General features: G+C 40.2%; 1 protein-coding gene across 3 annotated transcripts in view; it reads right to left on the bottom strand.

The window, feature by feature from the left end:
* The window catches only part of CPM (carboxypeptidase M), a 28,256-nt gene extending 14,490 nt beyond the window's left edge, over positions 1–13,766 (bottom strand). Inside the window, exons 1-2 of one of the 3 annotated variants that reach the window (XM_042017814.1) lie at positions 13,737–13,766; positions 13,324–13,480 (exon numbers count right to left, since the gene is read on the bottom strand). In XM_042017814.1, the coding sequence (XP_041873748.1) occupies positions 13,324–13,480; positions 13,737–13,751 (172 nt within the window). In that variant the 5' untranslated portion in view covers positions 13,752–13,766. Of the gene's footprint in view, positions 1–13,323; positions 13,567–13,635; positions 13,682–13,736 lie in introns of those variants that run through there. The other 2 variants (XM_042017815.1, XM_042017816.1) reach the window with 2 other exon arrangements.
* Positions 13,767–15,875: the final 2,109 nt, after the last annotated feature.

Raw genomic sequence — 15,875 nt, 5'->3', positions numbered from 1 at the left:
TTTGTGGCAACTGATTTGGTAAGAAGCTAGTTATTTGGCCTTGTTGTATGTAGAGCCACTGTTTCATAAAAAAAGAAAAAACTTGATTTCTGTAAGCCTAGACAAGTTGTAGATGGAGAACCCAAATATACTAGCATTTAAGCACATTCTTCTTCAAAAGGAAAGAGAACACCCACATCATCTCACCCTAGCCCTTCTCCCCTCCAAAACCTCCAGAGGTCCCCTCTAACCTCAACCATCCTGCAGCTCTGTGAAAATAGATGACAAGACTTGCTGCAATAGCCTATGTTTGGAACTAAAAACAATTCTAGTAGTGAAAAAAGTATGCTACTGTTATTCATAATCAAGTGTGGACAACAACCTCAACTTATTTTCCATCTCTGCAATGTGTCATTCTCTCTACAGTTGTATCCTGGGGCAACTTACAATGAATTACCAAGGAAGTCCTTCCAGAATGCTCCTATGATTCTCTGTCCTTATGCCCTCTAAGCCCTGGTTCCCAGCTCTCATTCCCTCTACTGGAAGGCAAGTTCAGACATCCCTCCTTGGTGTTAGTTGCCATGTGGACTTCTGCACCAAGAGGAACACACCTGCCTACAGCTGCGATTGCAGCCTTTCCGCCCAAATTTAAAGGTGGCTACTGCAAACCTACAACATGCAGCTCATTGTATATACTCAAGCAAAGAGTACAAGTAGAGCTAAAGTGCTCTAGATGTTTCCATCATTTAAGATTTTCTACCAATAATATTGTATTCTGATTTCAAATTTAAAAAAAATACTTCCAGTGTCTTGCCATCAGCAGTACTCATTCCTGCTGCTCTCACTGGGAATTGCACTCATGGGAAACACAAGGAAGAGCTAAGTATAGACTAACATTAAGTACTGATGTAAATTGGTCTTTCCAGCATTAGTGTTTAGACTGCTTAGAGTTTGTGTGAGGGCTATCTACATGCTAAACACTCCCATGAACTGAGATACCAATTATTTCCTGGCATTTCCAGCTTGTAAGAAGTATTAAACCTTCCATTAACAATTAAAATACATTCCTGGGTCTGTTCAGCCTGCAGTACTGGATAGTGTACCTATGAGGGATGACGTAAGATTTCTTTCCATGTGGCAGTAATTAACTGCATATAAAAAGATTCAGCATATGGATGGTTTCCTTTAATCAGAAAAGCCTAGATAACTCTGGTTTGGTACCTGAAGGGAACAGCTAAGCTTCCTCTCATGCTTTGAAAAGCCATTTCTCACTGCCAAATTGCCAAACCAAAACTGACGTCAACTAATTAGTGAACTACATTTCAAGTGATGAAGACAAACTTGTGTTTCTAACTGTGTGTCTCAGGACAAGTAACAAGACTTGTATTGGAGCAGAGCCAGACCCCACAGCTTCTAGTAGAATAAGAAGTCTTTCTAACTTTTAAAAAAGTTTTCTAGCATTTCCACTAGTTCGTGACATAGTGTCAGTATTCTAAACAGGTCTACACAAACTGGTAATTAAAATGAAGAATTGAAACTGATCTCCAGATCTAGTGGGAAAGAAACCAAATCAATTTGTAGATGTTGGAGTCTGGATCATGCTCCCTGTTTTTGTTCTCAATTTTATTTCTGCTTTTCTTGACTTTGTTCTTTACAGCTTCATTTATGAAAAACTTGTCATTTCAAAGAAAGTTATGGCTAGGAAATGAAGTGACTGGGGAAGGGCTCAGACCCACTGTCAGTATCAGTCAGGGTAGGGTACTGATTCAAGAGCTTGCAACTGCAAATTCAAAGCAATAGACTGACTACAGTCCTCCTGGGTTGGCCATGTGTTGCACACTGGCTTCATGGGTAGGAACTGCAGCAATGCTGATCTGTATTGAGGCAGTCCCTACCTAGAAAAATGGAGGACAGAGAGGAGGAGAAGAGAGATAAACTCTCATTAGAATGCAAGATCTCTGAGCAATTCAATCATAGAACCAATCTCAGAATCATTGAACAGCCCAGGTTAGAAGGAACCTCAAGAGATCATCTGGTCCAACCCTACATGGGAAAGAAAACCTAGATAAGATTATTTAGCACTTTGTTCAATTGCATCTTTAAAACCTCCAGTGATGAGGATTCTACCTCATTTCTGGGGAAGTTGTTCCAGTGAATGATTCCCACTGTAAAAAATGTTCTTATATTGAGATGAAACCTCTCAAAGTGCAACTTGTACCCATTGTCCCTTGCTTTTTTCCATGTGGCTCCTTGTGAAGAGAGAGGCATCCTCTTTGTAGCCATCCTTCAAGTACTAGAATTCTGTGATAAGATCCCCCCTAAGCATTCTCTTCTCCAGGGAGATAAGCCTCCTTGGGGCAACATTGTCTTCCAGCAAAACACTACCATAGCTAATGAAGGACTTCAAGAGTGATACCTTTCACTAAACTAGCACCAGCAGCACCCTTGCCCTGAGGTACTCTGATTTGTCATCACCAAGTCAAGCTGGAAAATCTAAAGCCGTTTTAGAACTTTTCTTCTTCGAGGGGACTGCCTAACAGCACACATGGCTTGATTCAGATTCTAACAGAACTTGAAGTACCAGTACATTATTTGTATAATCAGAAATGGTTAATCAGAATGACTGATGTGGCAGTACTGCAGAAGTAGAACAAAGGCGAACAAATATGTGATTTTAACTTAGCCAGACTGAGTAAAGCACCCCCAAAAGAGGCTACATACCTGAAGCTGAGATCAGACAAACATCTGTATGAACAACTGTACATCAAATTCTTTTGTGAGCATTTAGCCTCACTTTCAAGTATACCATGGTCCACTGAGACAGAATGGATTATCTAAAGACTTGGCCTGTAGTAGCATTGGCATTAGTAATGAACAAAGCTGGTATGCCAAGGAGGGCTAGGACACTTCAAATATAAGAAAGTCTTCAAGGTATTTTAAAAAATAAAGAGATACAGATCAATCCCATACATCAACCAGGCATATCTGGCAATATTCAGCATGGTGCTTAGGTAAGCAGAAAAAATAAAGCGAAAAGAACCCGAGGTAGCATTCAGCTGCAGGTCTATCACAGCCACTGACAGCACTGAGTCACTATGTGGGGGCCACTGCTAAACTTAATATTCTGGCCCCTTCCCACGGATCCCTTATTACAACATAAGGCACTCTCTCTCGGCACAAAGTAAATAGAAGTATCCATTTCTCACTATTTAATCAGTTCCTGTCTATTCCAAGAGATTATACCAGTCTCTCCAATTTAGAGTCAGCATCATATAAGCAGAACTGTCAGAATAAACAAGGACTCTAAAAAACACTAGATACTGTTTATTCGTATCCAAAGCACTTGAGAAAGAGAGCCAAAACAATTCATGGTTCACACGCTTGCTTATCTTCCTAAAGGTTTACAAATCTTTGGTTGATTGGGACATCCATAGCTGCTTTGGACACTTTCACAAGACTTGTATCTTATGAGAACAGCAACCCTTTCTTTCCTATGTACGTGTGAGTCATCACTGTACCATTTCCAGTTCTCATAATCAAGCTGAACACACTCTTTATACACAAAACCAAGAAAAATTGCCAGTGCAGAGCACAGTCTCTACAATAATAACTTACAGGTTATTTGAACAAAAATCAAGAAATAAAAATAAAATTGTAAAGGCCAAACAAAAACAACCCAGAGGGAATACTGGTTTTAAATAAGGATATACTAACCTTATTCAATATTGCTCACTAAGAAGATGAGAACACCACAGACTCCTAGAATTAGTCTGAGCAGGCTTTTTCTACTATTTACACTGACTGGTTTCATATTTACACCCAGAAACCAAATAGACTATTTTTCCTTTTCACCAACTCTTGTTTTTATTACCACAGGGTTTTTAAACCTAGTTCTAAAAAGGTGTACTTTATTTTCTGAGAAAGCTGTGAAACTGGTATGCATCTAGTAATTTTCAGGAAAGCCACTGTATACATAAAAGTAATAAATATTACCCATTCATAGCAGTACCATTGGATCATCATGAATAAAGTGATTGCTTGTAACACAAGCGGGCCATAAGGGATAGGGTTGGTTTGGTTTAAAGTGCAATTTATCCAGATTCAACAGTTTTGTTCAGCTTACGTTTTTACCACCAGAGGACATCAGAACTATTTCTGCCATTTATTTGATGGTAACAGAGGGAGTAGGCTACAGGTTGTGGTTCACATGTGGCTGTGAAGCTACTGGTGCACTATGAGGATTTCAGTTCACTGAAGTACCTCATCAAGAGACTTGCCACACCCATCCTGTAAAAATCCTTGTCAGATCTCAGACATTATATTTGCCTCAAGAATGGGAAGCTCAAAACCACACACACCTCAACACTGACAAGCAGACTCCAACAAATCCAGACAGTGAGTAGCTCCCCCGCCCCTATTTTTTCTTTCATTTTTTTTTTTCTTAACTCAATAAAGGGGGGAAAAATAGAGGCTAGATTAACTTTTTTAAAATAATCCAGTCTCTGCCATGATCACCTGTTTCTGGTTTAGCTAACAAGATACATTAGCTTAACCAGCTGTTTACAGATCTCTCCTAAAACAGGTAACAAAATGTCTCTAGAAACATTAGCGACTGGCTTTCAGTAAAGGTAACAAAGACACAAGGCAACAACTGAGAATCAGGCACTGGTACTACCTACAAATAGAGTAATTTGGTCCTTAGTCTACTGAACAAACATGTTCTGGTGGCCTTTGTTTATTCTTGGGGTTTTGAGATCAGCCTAATGCAATTGCGTATCAAAGCGAGTTTTGTACTTTAGGTACACCAGGATCAGGAAACACGCTTCATCAGAATCATCCTGGTTGCACATTGCTTGAAGTGCATACCAAGGAAGGTATCTGTCCCTACCTTATTCCTATAATTTGCTCTAGTTGTTCTTTGGAAAACAGAATAATGGACCAGAGTGAACTTTTGAACTGGCACAGCAGGACTATATTTCTTACTGAGAACAGAGTTTGCTTTTATTTTAGCTTTAGGATAAGTGTTACTTTTTTAGATCTGCTCAAGCTCAGTTTAAATGCCCCAGGTAACTGCAAGACCATGGACGTAGAACACACTGGCTAGGGACAAACAGGAAATGTAACTCAACTGTCCTAAATCCACTCACGAGCTCAGCATGTTACGTAGCAGCTACAGTAATTTAATTAATTAACTCCGACTGCCATGGTCTGACCTTTCCCATAACAAGTAGTAAATCCTAGATATCAAACTGCAGAATCATCTGCTTAGAAACATCCCCTAACTGCTTTCTCACATTTGAGCCACTTCATAACTGAGTGAACAGTTTACAGGAAGGGTATTCTCTCAGCTGTGAGGGTAAGAGATCTACAGCCAGTCCTATGCATTATTTTTTTCTATGTCCACTTCATAAAATAAATCTCCTAATTAATAAAAGGTTCCAAAAGGAGAATTTTCAGAAAGTTCAGAAATAACATGCACATTCCGATTTCATTTAAAGAAAAATCCCAGCCTTAAAAACAATCTAGATCTCTCTTCTACACAAAACCATGTACAGAACAACTGTCTAGTGAACAAATGCTTCAGTGTAAGAAGTCTTGCAAACAATTAATTCATGTATTATAAGAAGGTCTCCATGTACTTAGGTGAACACAATATGCCATAGCTACACATAGCAAACCTTTAATTAGGTAGCCCTGAAAATAAGCAACACTGGTACCTTCAGGGATCTATAGCCAGAGGTCCCGGGCAGAAAGGCCGTGCAGAAGAGATGCGGGGCACACTGCTCTTCTTTTGTGGGAAGTGAATGGAAGCTACTAGAAATACTTTTCTACTAAAATGTCTCACTGTCTGAAGTGGTGTAGGAGGGATGTGTTACTAAATTCTGCTCAAGCTAAAAGGAGAATGCAGACAAATTGACAATCTGGGTAAAACTGAGGCATAAGATAAAAGTTTCATTTCTTTAACTAAGTTTGTGGTTAGGATCACATTTCATTTACAGGGCTAAAAATGTATGTACAATGCTCCAAAATGCAGAAACCTACAAGGAGTGAGGGGGAAAAAACATTCATTTATGTCCATTGTGCACCATTTTAACATCCTAAGCTCTGTGTTTTAGTTGGTTTTAAAACAAACAAAACCCCCAAACATAAAATCTCTTACATACTTATTTCCTCAACACCAGGAAAGGATATGGAGACTGCATCCACTAGCTGCAATTGCTGATTCTATGTTACACAGGCTCTAGAGTATTGCTAACTTCACTGGTGTGAATTACAATATCCAGTAGTCAATTCTACCTCCTTCTAAACAAACACAGAAAGCTGCAAAGTCTTGCTGAGGAAAAACAGGATGGCTGCAGGCTTAAGACCTTTACTGCTCTGAAAAAAAGCCTGACAAATATATGCTGCAACTGGACAACTACAAAGCAAAGGGTAGAGAGGAAGTAAGAGAACAGAGATTTTTCCCACAAGGCTGGTTCTAAACAAATGCTACTCACATGAACAGTGTACTATTTCTAAACAGATCAAGTCTTTCCATTTTGAAACTACAACACTAAAATTTCAATACTAGATAAAAGTTTATATATGAGAAAAGTTTGACCTATGTTGCTAGGGAAGGTTCCCCTCACACAGTTTTTTGAATTTATTTATTTATTTAGAAATCTCTGATACAGCATGTTCCACAGGAAAAAACAAACAAACTTTCCCACAAAATTTTCTGCAAGAAGTGTATTTAAGTAGGAGAGATCATAGAAGGCAAGACAAAACTGATTGACCAATTCACAGCAAGCAAAGAAGAGAAGACTTAAATGATTTTACTTTCACTGCAAGAGAATAGGAATGTGCTCCAAGTCAGTGACTGCATCTCCAAGAGTAATGTCTAAGTTTATCAATCTTTTAAACATCTCACACTGACCAAACTACATGTTTTTTATAAATGATTTGCATAAAAAGCAGTTATACTGACAGGAAAGCAAAGTTAAGTCTTGTTACACCAGATAAAATCTTAGTACTTGGCTATTGGAGGACCGATTGCACACAAACTACTTGTGTTGCATTACAGGAATCAAACTGCTAGAGGATGCAGTCAGATAATATATGAATCTATGTTTCAATGTTTAAAGAATTTTTAGCTTCTATTAGGACAAACAGAATTAGAATTTAGAGCTAATATAGTAATGGTGACTTCTATTTAAACACATTATTTAGAGCAAAGCTCAGTTGGGAGCTGAAGACTTAAGAATACAAGCTAATACTTCTTGTTTTTAAAGTCATGATTTAGCTTTCACTAGATAAACTCTGAAGGAGCCAGTCCTCCTTCACTGTTTTATTTCCCCTTTCCCATCATGGTGACTCACATAATGTGCTGCAAATGGAGTTTACAAGGCTATTAATATCAAACCCCTCTGTGAACCCAAACACCTTTTCAATAATAAAATGAGCATGTAAACCTACTTAGAATCCTGTTAATATACATTTATATGCCACACATACTGTCAAAGACTAGAACAAAGATGGTTATGAGGAAAGACACAAAAAGAGCAAGTAACACATAACAGGAAAAAAATTTCTGAAGCGGGCAAGCATGGATAAGAATTTAACAATCCCAGTAAGTTTTAGAATGCCCATTTCTACATGGAACTCTGGACTGGAGCTAAGCAACTTCAGTATAATTTGCATTATGAGGCACTCAGAGTGGAAAATGTCTCATTCATTCTTGTTTCTAAAAACGAACTTTGAAAAACCTCAATGCTTGTATTATCTATACATACTTGCATGATGAGCCTGAAAGGAAATTTGTGGCATGGGGATAAGGAAGAGGGAAGGGAAGAAGAGACATTATCAAGGATTGAAGACAGGAGGAAAGTCATCTGCAGCAGTCAAATGGAACAAACGTAAGGTAACAATCTTCTACACAAATATACCTCACATAATGTAACCACAGAAAAAAATAACTGCAATAGTCTTTAAAGACAACACATTCGCTGTGGATTTGCCTCTAGATAATTTGTTCATTTTTAAGACACAAAGAATTTTCTCTATTACCTTTCCTTTTTCTTCCTTCTTTTTAAAAACACCGGTCCTAGCATTTAATAATGGGTAACACTGAGAAACTTACCTCGAAGTACAGTGGGCTGTATATAACCTTCTCATTCTATTTTTGTATAGTGCCAGAACCCCTGAAGCCAACTTGATAATAATTCCAGAATAAAAATATTTTATGGGTAATGTATTTCAGCTTTGTTTTCTCCAGCAGTAAAACTTGTTTTCTAGTACTTTAAACAAAGTAAAAACATCCAGAATAGAAATATCTGTAATGTAAAATCAATAAAATTTACAATGCACTTTACTATTGATGGTAGTAACTCTTCTAAGTAGGCTTCTTCCATACTGTGTCACAATAAATAACTTCTTGAGTTCCTATTTTTTCCCAGCTACATACACAGACTATTAATGTATAGATGAGACAAGTACAACACCTGGCCTTTTACTATTAAATATTTTCACTGAAGCATGGTGAACCTTAAATCAGTATTCCCCTGTTCAACGGCCACCCATAAATGCCTAAAGGTATCAATTGCACTGTATCAGAAGAGTCAGGAGACTTAAGTTGACCTCTGGCACACCTTGGGCATGCATTCCACTGACGTTGGTGAGGAATGATGGACAGCTGAATTGCCTAGGTTCTCTATTGACTGTATTACCAGGCACGGGTTCTATACAGCACTACCTGAGTCCTAATTCCCAGCACGCCCTTTTGCTGAAGTCACAGCTGCTTATCAGATGGAAATCTGGGCATGCTCATTCCCTCCTGTTTTCCAAGGAGGAAAGCCCACGAATGCAGGCAGGAAGGAGACATAATGTGCTCCAAGAGGCACCTTGTCACTAAGAAAGCTGGCCTGCTGGGAGCCCTGCTGAACACACCTTCCCTGTAGTCCACAGCACAATCCATGCACGCAGCCACGGGCGGGCCCTGCACGAATTTTAAAACCCAGAGCGACCATACACACACCCCCTGCACATTTAAGCCTCTCTTGCTTACAGAGCAGGGATAGAAAAACGCTAATAAGCAAGACTCACTACTGAATACCAGAAAAACCTCCCCAAAGTTAGCAAGGTGCTTAAGATTAATGGACAGAAGAGAGCAACTGAATACTAGTGCTCACTAAGCATCAGAATAGGGTGACTAAGACACATAGTTCTCACCCAAAGAAGCTTTCTGGACAGCTCTTTTGCAAGGTATTTCTGAGAATTTCTAGTGGAACCAGAACAAGATCTGGTCAGTTTGTTCTAGTTTTTGTCTCTCTAGTAATAAAATCTGTCAAAGGGATAAATATATATATAAAGTCAACTTTGAAACTTCACTAGGTAAAGACAGGGTTACTTTAACCATACACAACCTTTCCCTCAGTGAGCAGAATCTGGCCTGAGGGTGTTTACAACTGCCCCAAGTTGACTAGAATTCTAAAAATGCAGACTGGCCTCCCAAAAATCTAGATCTAAACCAAGCTGTAATTAGCATGCTATCACTTTATCTCAATCCAGAGTGTATCTGAAAAGACTTTACAGAGTGTGGATCTACCATAAAAGTTACTCCACTCTTCCAATATCTGGCTGTCTTTGTCCTCCTAAGGAGGTCATCAGGTCTGTTAGAATCCTTAAGTCTGCTTCCCACCACCCTCATTTTCTTTTCAAAGAGTAACAACAGCACTGTATCTTGAACAATGAAAAGCCACAGATAATCAACATACATTGAATATTTTCCTTTTGGTAATGCACTCTAAGATTTGCTTGCTGAAGAGTCAGTCTGTCTTTCACTGGGGGGGGCATTAGGCAGGATGGGTTAATATGATTACACCAGGTCCCATTCTGCAGACTGATGCAGCTCTGCAGCTTCCTCTATTATTACAGAGTGCACACACTGTTCTGAGGTTGGATATTGAATGTATTAGAGAACTGAACTCCTGACAAAGAGCTTTTATAACTTTATTCAACAACACACCTGAAGCAATATAAAAGAATTAAGGTATTTTCTGGGCCATCACACATCTCTGCCTACCTGCTGCTAAGACCATACCAGGTTTCTCACCGACAAATCACCTACAAATCTTGTGGGATTTGAGGATACCTACTAAGTTAGACCAAAAGGTAACACTCAGTTTTGTCAGCCAATAGGCTACATCTTTTAAGCTCCTTTCTCCCCTCATTTAAGGATAATAGTTTAGCAGATGAGATACATAAATATCACAGCTTCCAAATCAGATCTGGAGACTGAACAGGCCATTGCTAGAACACATTGTTCCCAGTAATTTGGCAGAGGTGCTCCCAATAATCTGGCAGGTGTTTCTGTATGGTGATGTAAGCCACCACAAAACAAATTTGGCATCTTTTGTTTTCCATTGAGTATCTTGGTACATATTCTGCTGTGTACATTGCTATTCCAGTCTACAAACATCAAAGAAACACACTATGTAAACCTCACCTCAAATTTATCCATGACAAATCACACTTGACTTTTTAGGTTTTATGCAGAAATGACTGACTTAGTGAGAGAGAGCAAAGCATCCTATTTCTTTAGTCTTGACCTTAGCAAGGCTTTCAACAGAATCACAGAACCAAGAATTGCATGGGACCTCTGGAGGTCACCTGGTCCAGCTCCCCTCCTTAAGCAGGGCCACCTACAGCCAGCTACCCATGACTGTGTTCAGACAGGTTTTGAATATCCCCTAGTATGCTCCCTGAGCAGCCTGTTCCAGCATCTAGTCACAGTCACGGTATCTTTGTAAACAAGCTGGGAACATATTGATTAGAGGAATAGACTACAGTAAGGTCAAAAGCTGACTGGACTGAACAACTGGTGGTTCAAGAGACAGCAAATTATTAGCAGCATTCCTCAAGGGTCAGTACTGGGGCTGATGCTGTTCAGTATCTTCATCAGGGCCAGGGCTGCCATTCAGAGAGCCCCTGGTAAGCTGAAGGAATTTCTTGACAGCAAACTCACGGAGTTTGACCAGGAAAATGCAAAATCCTGCACCTGGAACAAAAGAGTCCCATATTTGGATTACCAACTCAAGAAAATAACCCCATGCAAGTACAGAATGCAGACTGGCTGGGTTGCTGCTGGGCAGCCTAAGGGCTGCAAGGTGGCTCAGGTACCCAGAGACTCCGTAGAACCTCTAACCTTGCAGATATTCAGAAGTAGAGCAGAGAGGGCCCTGAGCATCATAATTAACTTTCAAGTGAGCCTGGCTTTGAACAGGAATTCAAACTAGATAGCCTCCAGACCTAAATTACTTTATGATCTGCCTGAAGCAGGTGAGGCTTCTGACATGAAGAGTGTTTAGATAGCTTTCTTAAAGAACTACATGCAATCACTTTTTGAAGTGGTAATACACAGGTCCCTATCACCCTCCACAACTGGGCTTCTAAGAGTGGATTTTTATATCCTTGCAAAGCTCTGGGTCTACACACACCAACCAAAAGTCAAGCCTTTACTTCACATTCTTCATAATCCAAGTCTAGGTGGCAGTATAAAATACAAGATTATTAGATAAAATTGGAGTAAAACCTAGCTTAACAAATAACGTAGGAACAATAGCCATTCATGAAAATAGTAAAATTATGTCTGTTAGCTTTATAGGCCTTACTTTGATCCATGGGATACTGTATTCATCATCAAGAATTTCCACATCAGGAATATCAACTTACTACATCACATTGATCTCAGTTTTATAGTATTTAAATTAATTTCTGTTTCTCATCATCAAGAAGTACATTGTGCTATCATGGTTGAGCTAACTGGCAGGAGAACAACACTAGCAAGCCTGCATGAGCGAGTGCACGCACAGTCTTTGTGTCATCTTAACTGAGAAAAGAGGAATAGAACTTCAGCCCATTGGCCAAAATTGAAACTTCATTTTCACCAAAATTATATAACCACTGCTGTCATAAAACTTTCTTTTAATTTAGTATGAGCAAAAAAACCCCCCAAATTAGACCCTAATTCAGTACTATCCCTTACCATAATGAAGGCACATTTCTTAACATAGGTAGAAATCTCAATCCATTGCTCAATCACAACCAAGAGATGATGCTTTTCCAGTTTTCATGCTGACAGAACTCAGATAAGTTGAACACCTCATGTTATCAGCTTTCAGGTATCTAGATATGTAAAAGCCAAATTTTCAATCTCTCATGTTGGATGAAAGGTTTTTGCCAACCTGCACAAAGATAAGCCAGCAGAGTTCCTGGCAGAAAAGTCAGAATCTAGTCCTATCATCAGAATGTTAGCCAAGTTCTCTAAAGGTATGAAAATGAGGATGTGGATAATTGCTAGTTTCTACTGGAGGGAACTGTACTTACAGGAACTAACCTCTTGCATGGATGAATAACATAATCCAATCTAATTCTGCCTTTGATGAAACCAAAACCAACACACTTTAAATAACTTTAAGATTCCTTCTCTGCTTTGCGATACACAGTAAAACAAGGGAGGAGGCACGACAATGTCTTCATGATCATCTATCAAGAAGAATAGAGATTTTTATTTTTCTTAAACACAAGTGTGGATTTGATAATAGATGCTACAAATATCTCCTTCCAGTGGTATGAAATGGGATTAGAGGAACAGATGACATTTCTAAAAAATGGATTTTCTATCAGGTTTTACAGCTCTTCTCAAAGCAATTTAGTTTCCTGAACTGAAACCTAACAAAACAGCTTGATTTTTGTGGTTTTTTGCTTAAAACTAAACAGGTGTACATTAAAGTGCATATGCTAATAAACACTAATATTTTTAATCTCTTTTAAAAAATTAGCAATTCTCCCCCCCAATTTACAGCAAGAAAGTACCAATCATAGAGAGATACATTCAAATATCAATATCAGAAAGGTGATTATTGATTTCATTTTCCTGTAAGGTTTGAGACTGAAATCCTATTCTTCATCTACAGCACAGGACCTTGTATCAGAAGGTATTTCTAAGACAGCCACAAGTTAGAAAACACGTCTTTGACTATAGTCCCACCTAGAACAGGGACTTGGCAAAGGGAGTCTCACATATTCTAAGTTCTGTAAAGACGGCCCTCTTTCTGAAATTGCCACGCAGGACGTTTCCAATTCTCAAAAACCCAGGTGTTGGGAGAACTTTTACCCTGATGACACGTATGATGCTTCAGCCAGAGTGTGTTACTCACGCTTAAGCAAGAGGAAGAGGAACGCCACAGAGGTTTGTTAGAGCAGCCCCGCCGCCAGCAAGCGCCCACGAAACGCCACCTTTACCCACACCTGCCCCGATTTAATTGGAACAAAAAGCCTTCTCCCCCCTCATCCCACCGCCCCTACCTTCCACCGATCGCCCGATGCTGTGCAAGTGTGTGAGGGAGGGGTACGCGGCATGAACCCCCTTCAGGTACTGCTCCAGCTCCTCGGCGTGGTGGTACTTGAAGTCCAGCGCGGCCGCCACAGAAACCAGGCAGAGGATGAGGATGCCCACCGCGTCCTAGAAAGAAACAGATGAAGCTCCCTCCGCGGGCTTGTCGCCGTGCGGCGGCGGCAGCGGCCAGCCCGCGGAGAGCGCCCTCGCTCCCTCCCTCCCCCCTGGCTCGCTCCCTCGCTCGCTCCCTGCCTGCCGGGAGCAGGTGCCGCCCGCCCTACCCCGGCCGCCCGCATGCTGCTGCTGCCGCCGCTGCTCCGCCACTGCCGCCCGCCCCGGGCGGGGGCCGCCATCCCCCGGCCTCGCCCTGCCCCTGACTGACGCGGCCTCCATCCATTCAGCTCCCCGGCCCGCCCAGGGGTCGGGGCCCGGGGGGAGACATCCCTCCCCTTGTCCCTTGTCCCCTCCCTCCTTGCCGCCGCGCCGAGGGCTCTCACCTGTGCGCGGCGCAGCTCCCGTGCGGCGGAGCCCTCGCCGCTGCCCTCTTTTCACCGCTCTCTGCTGCTTTTCCCTCGTTTTTCTTACCGGAGGCGGTGAGCGGTGTCTGTAGGGATTAAAAAAAAAAAAAAAAAAAAAAAAAAAAAAACCGGGGAGGGGGGCAAACGTTCACATTTTGACTTTTGGTGTTATTTTGATTCTCAAGAAGGGTTGGTAAATAAAAACGAAGCTCCTCCTTGGCACCTGTGTGGTCCTGGTGTGTGATCAGGACGGCAGCACCTGGGGCCCAGAGACAAAGCCTGCTGCATGGTCCGTGAGAGAATTTATCTGCAAATCCAAGAAAATCTCTACCTCGCGCTATTTTTGTTTTGGCTTGTTTTGTTTAAAGATGAGTTTTTAATAGGCTTGTATTTGCTTGCTAAAAGGACTGGCTTCTATCTACAGAATTAAGTGCTTTTCTTGGTTCTGCACTAACCACATTGCCTTGGGGATATCTTGGTCTTGGGATTCACCACAAAGACTTTTTCATCAGCTTTTGTTGTTTTGAAGATTGAAAAGAACGAGGAGAAAGTTAAGCTGGCCTCCAGCAACAAAAATTAGGATAGTGTCTACATTTATTTAAAAATATGAATGTGGATATAGCTGAGTGTTAGAATACAACTGCTTGTAAATTCTGTATTATTTTACTGAGGAAAAAAAGTTAAAACTGCCAGTGGGATTTCATCTGCTGCCTTCTGAAATTTACTGTGCTGGTTAATGTCAGAAATGGATGTTAAAGGAACTGAACCAATCTCAAACAACAAGTCCTGTATTCCAAATAGAAGACACTATACTTAACAAAAGTTCTTGTTAAACAAAAAGTTACTGTTAAATTTAAAAGTACCTTTTTTTACCATGAAATTTTAAGAAAAAAATGTTGAAGCTATATATTAATGCAACTATCTGTAGTATCCCAATGTACCAGAGGCATATATATCTAAAAATACAAGATATCCACATCCAGACCTCTCTTATTTCATGGGAGGGACTTCTGTATCATAGATGACATACTTACAATGCAAATTACAAGGCTACTATATTAAAAGAGATATGTAATATTATATTTCTGTTGAATAGGGTTCCTTCTAGTATGGTATTCTAGGGGAGGGGAGAGACCCAGAGCCCTTCTCCCATATATTGACTCCACCTTATTTTAACTCTTATAACTTGACAAGACCCTCTCTCTCTTATCACAAATTAAAATTCTTGCAAGACTTAAATATGGATGTATTTTGCATTCTGTATTAAAAAATAAAAAAGTTGATAGTTGATTTTCATTATAGTTACCTGCTATGTGAAATGGCAGAGAAACTGTGGGATTACACTGCAAACATGTCTCCAGAGAAGCAGGAGGAAGGAGTCGACTATGTGAGCTTCATATTTGAATTTATTTGGCTTCAATATACATATTTATAGGCTCCTTGAAAGATGATCTGGAGACACCACTTGAGTAAGCAGGGAAGAAAATATACTCAGGTGATAATCCCACATAAACGTACCTGGAAACCTTCCCAAGATAATCACATGAAATCAGAGAACTCTGACTTTAAGACAAAGTACAGTGTTGGCAACATGGTAAAAATCACAAGCAGTGTGAAAACTTAATCTCAGTGAAATAACTAAAGTCACCTTGGATACTAGGTAATCACACAGCGTTATCTCATTTGGAAATTACACCACCCTCTAATGTAGCCAGCACAGTCATGGTTAAATGAGAGTATTACTGCATAGGAGTGTTCAAAATGATGGATTGTTTCTGTGCCAGGTGCTCACAAATTAAGACAAGCCAGCCTGTTTGGCAATATTTGAGTTACATGTGACAGAATCAAAACCCATTTCTCCCCCCCCCCCCAGCCTGCACAAAACTCAAAGATAAATTTGAATCGCTTTTCACGAGGTCAGTGTAAGCCAGCCTGGGCTATAATATTCTGGTAAACACAGTTGTGGGTAAAAGTCAGTACCAAAGATTAAATCCTGCATTAAA

This window comes from Corvus kubaryi, unplaced genomic scaffold (genome assembly GCF_017639235.1).
Source record: "Corvus kubaryi isolate FWS band 111438036 unplaced genomic scaffold, C.kubaryi_AGA036_p1.0 137, whole genome shotgun sequence".
Taxonomy (NCBI): domain Eukaryota; kingdom Metazoa; phylum Chordata; class Aves; order Passeriformes; family Corvidae; genus Corvus; species Corvus kubaryi.
Note: the sequence above shows the minus strand (reverse complement) of the source record. Positions and strands in the feature narration are given on the sequence as shown.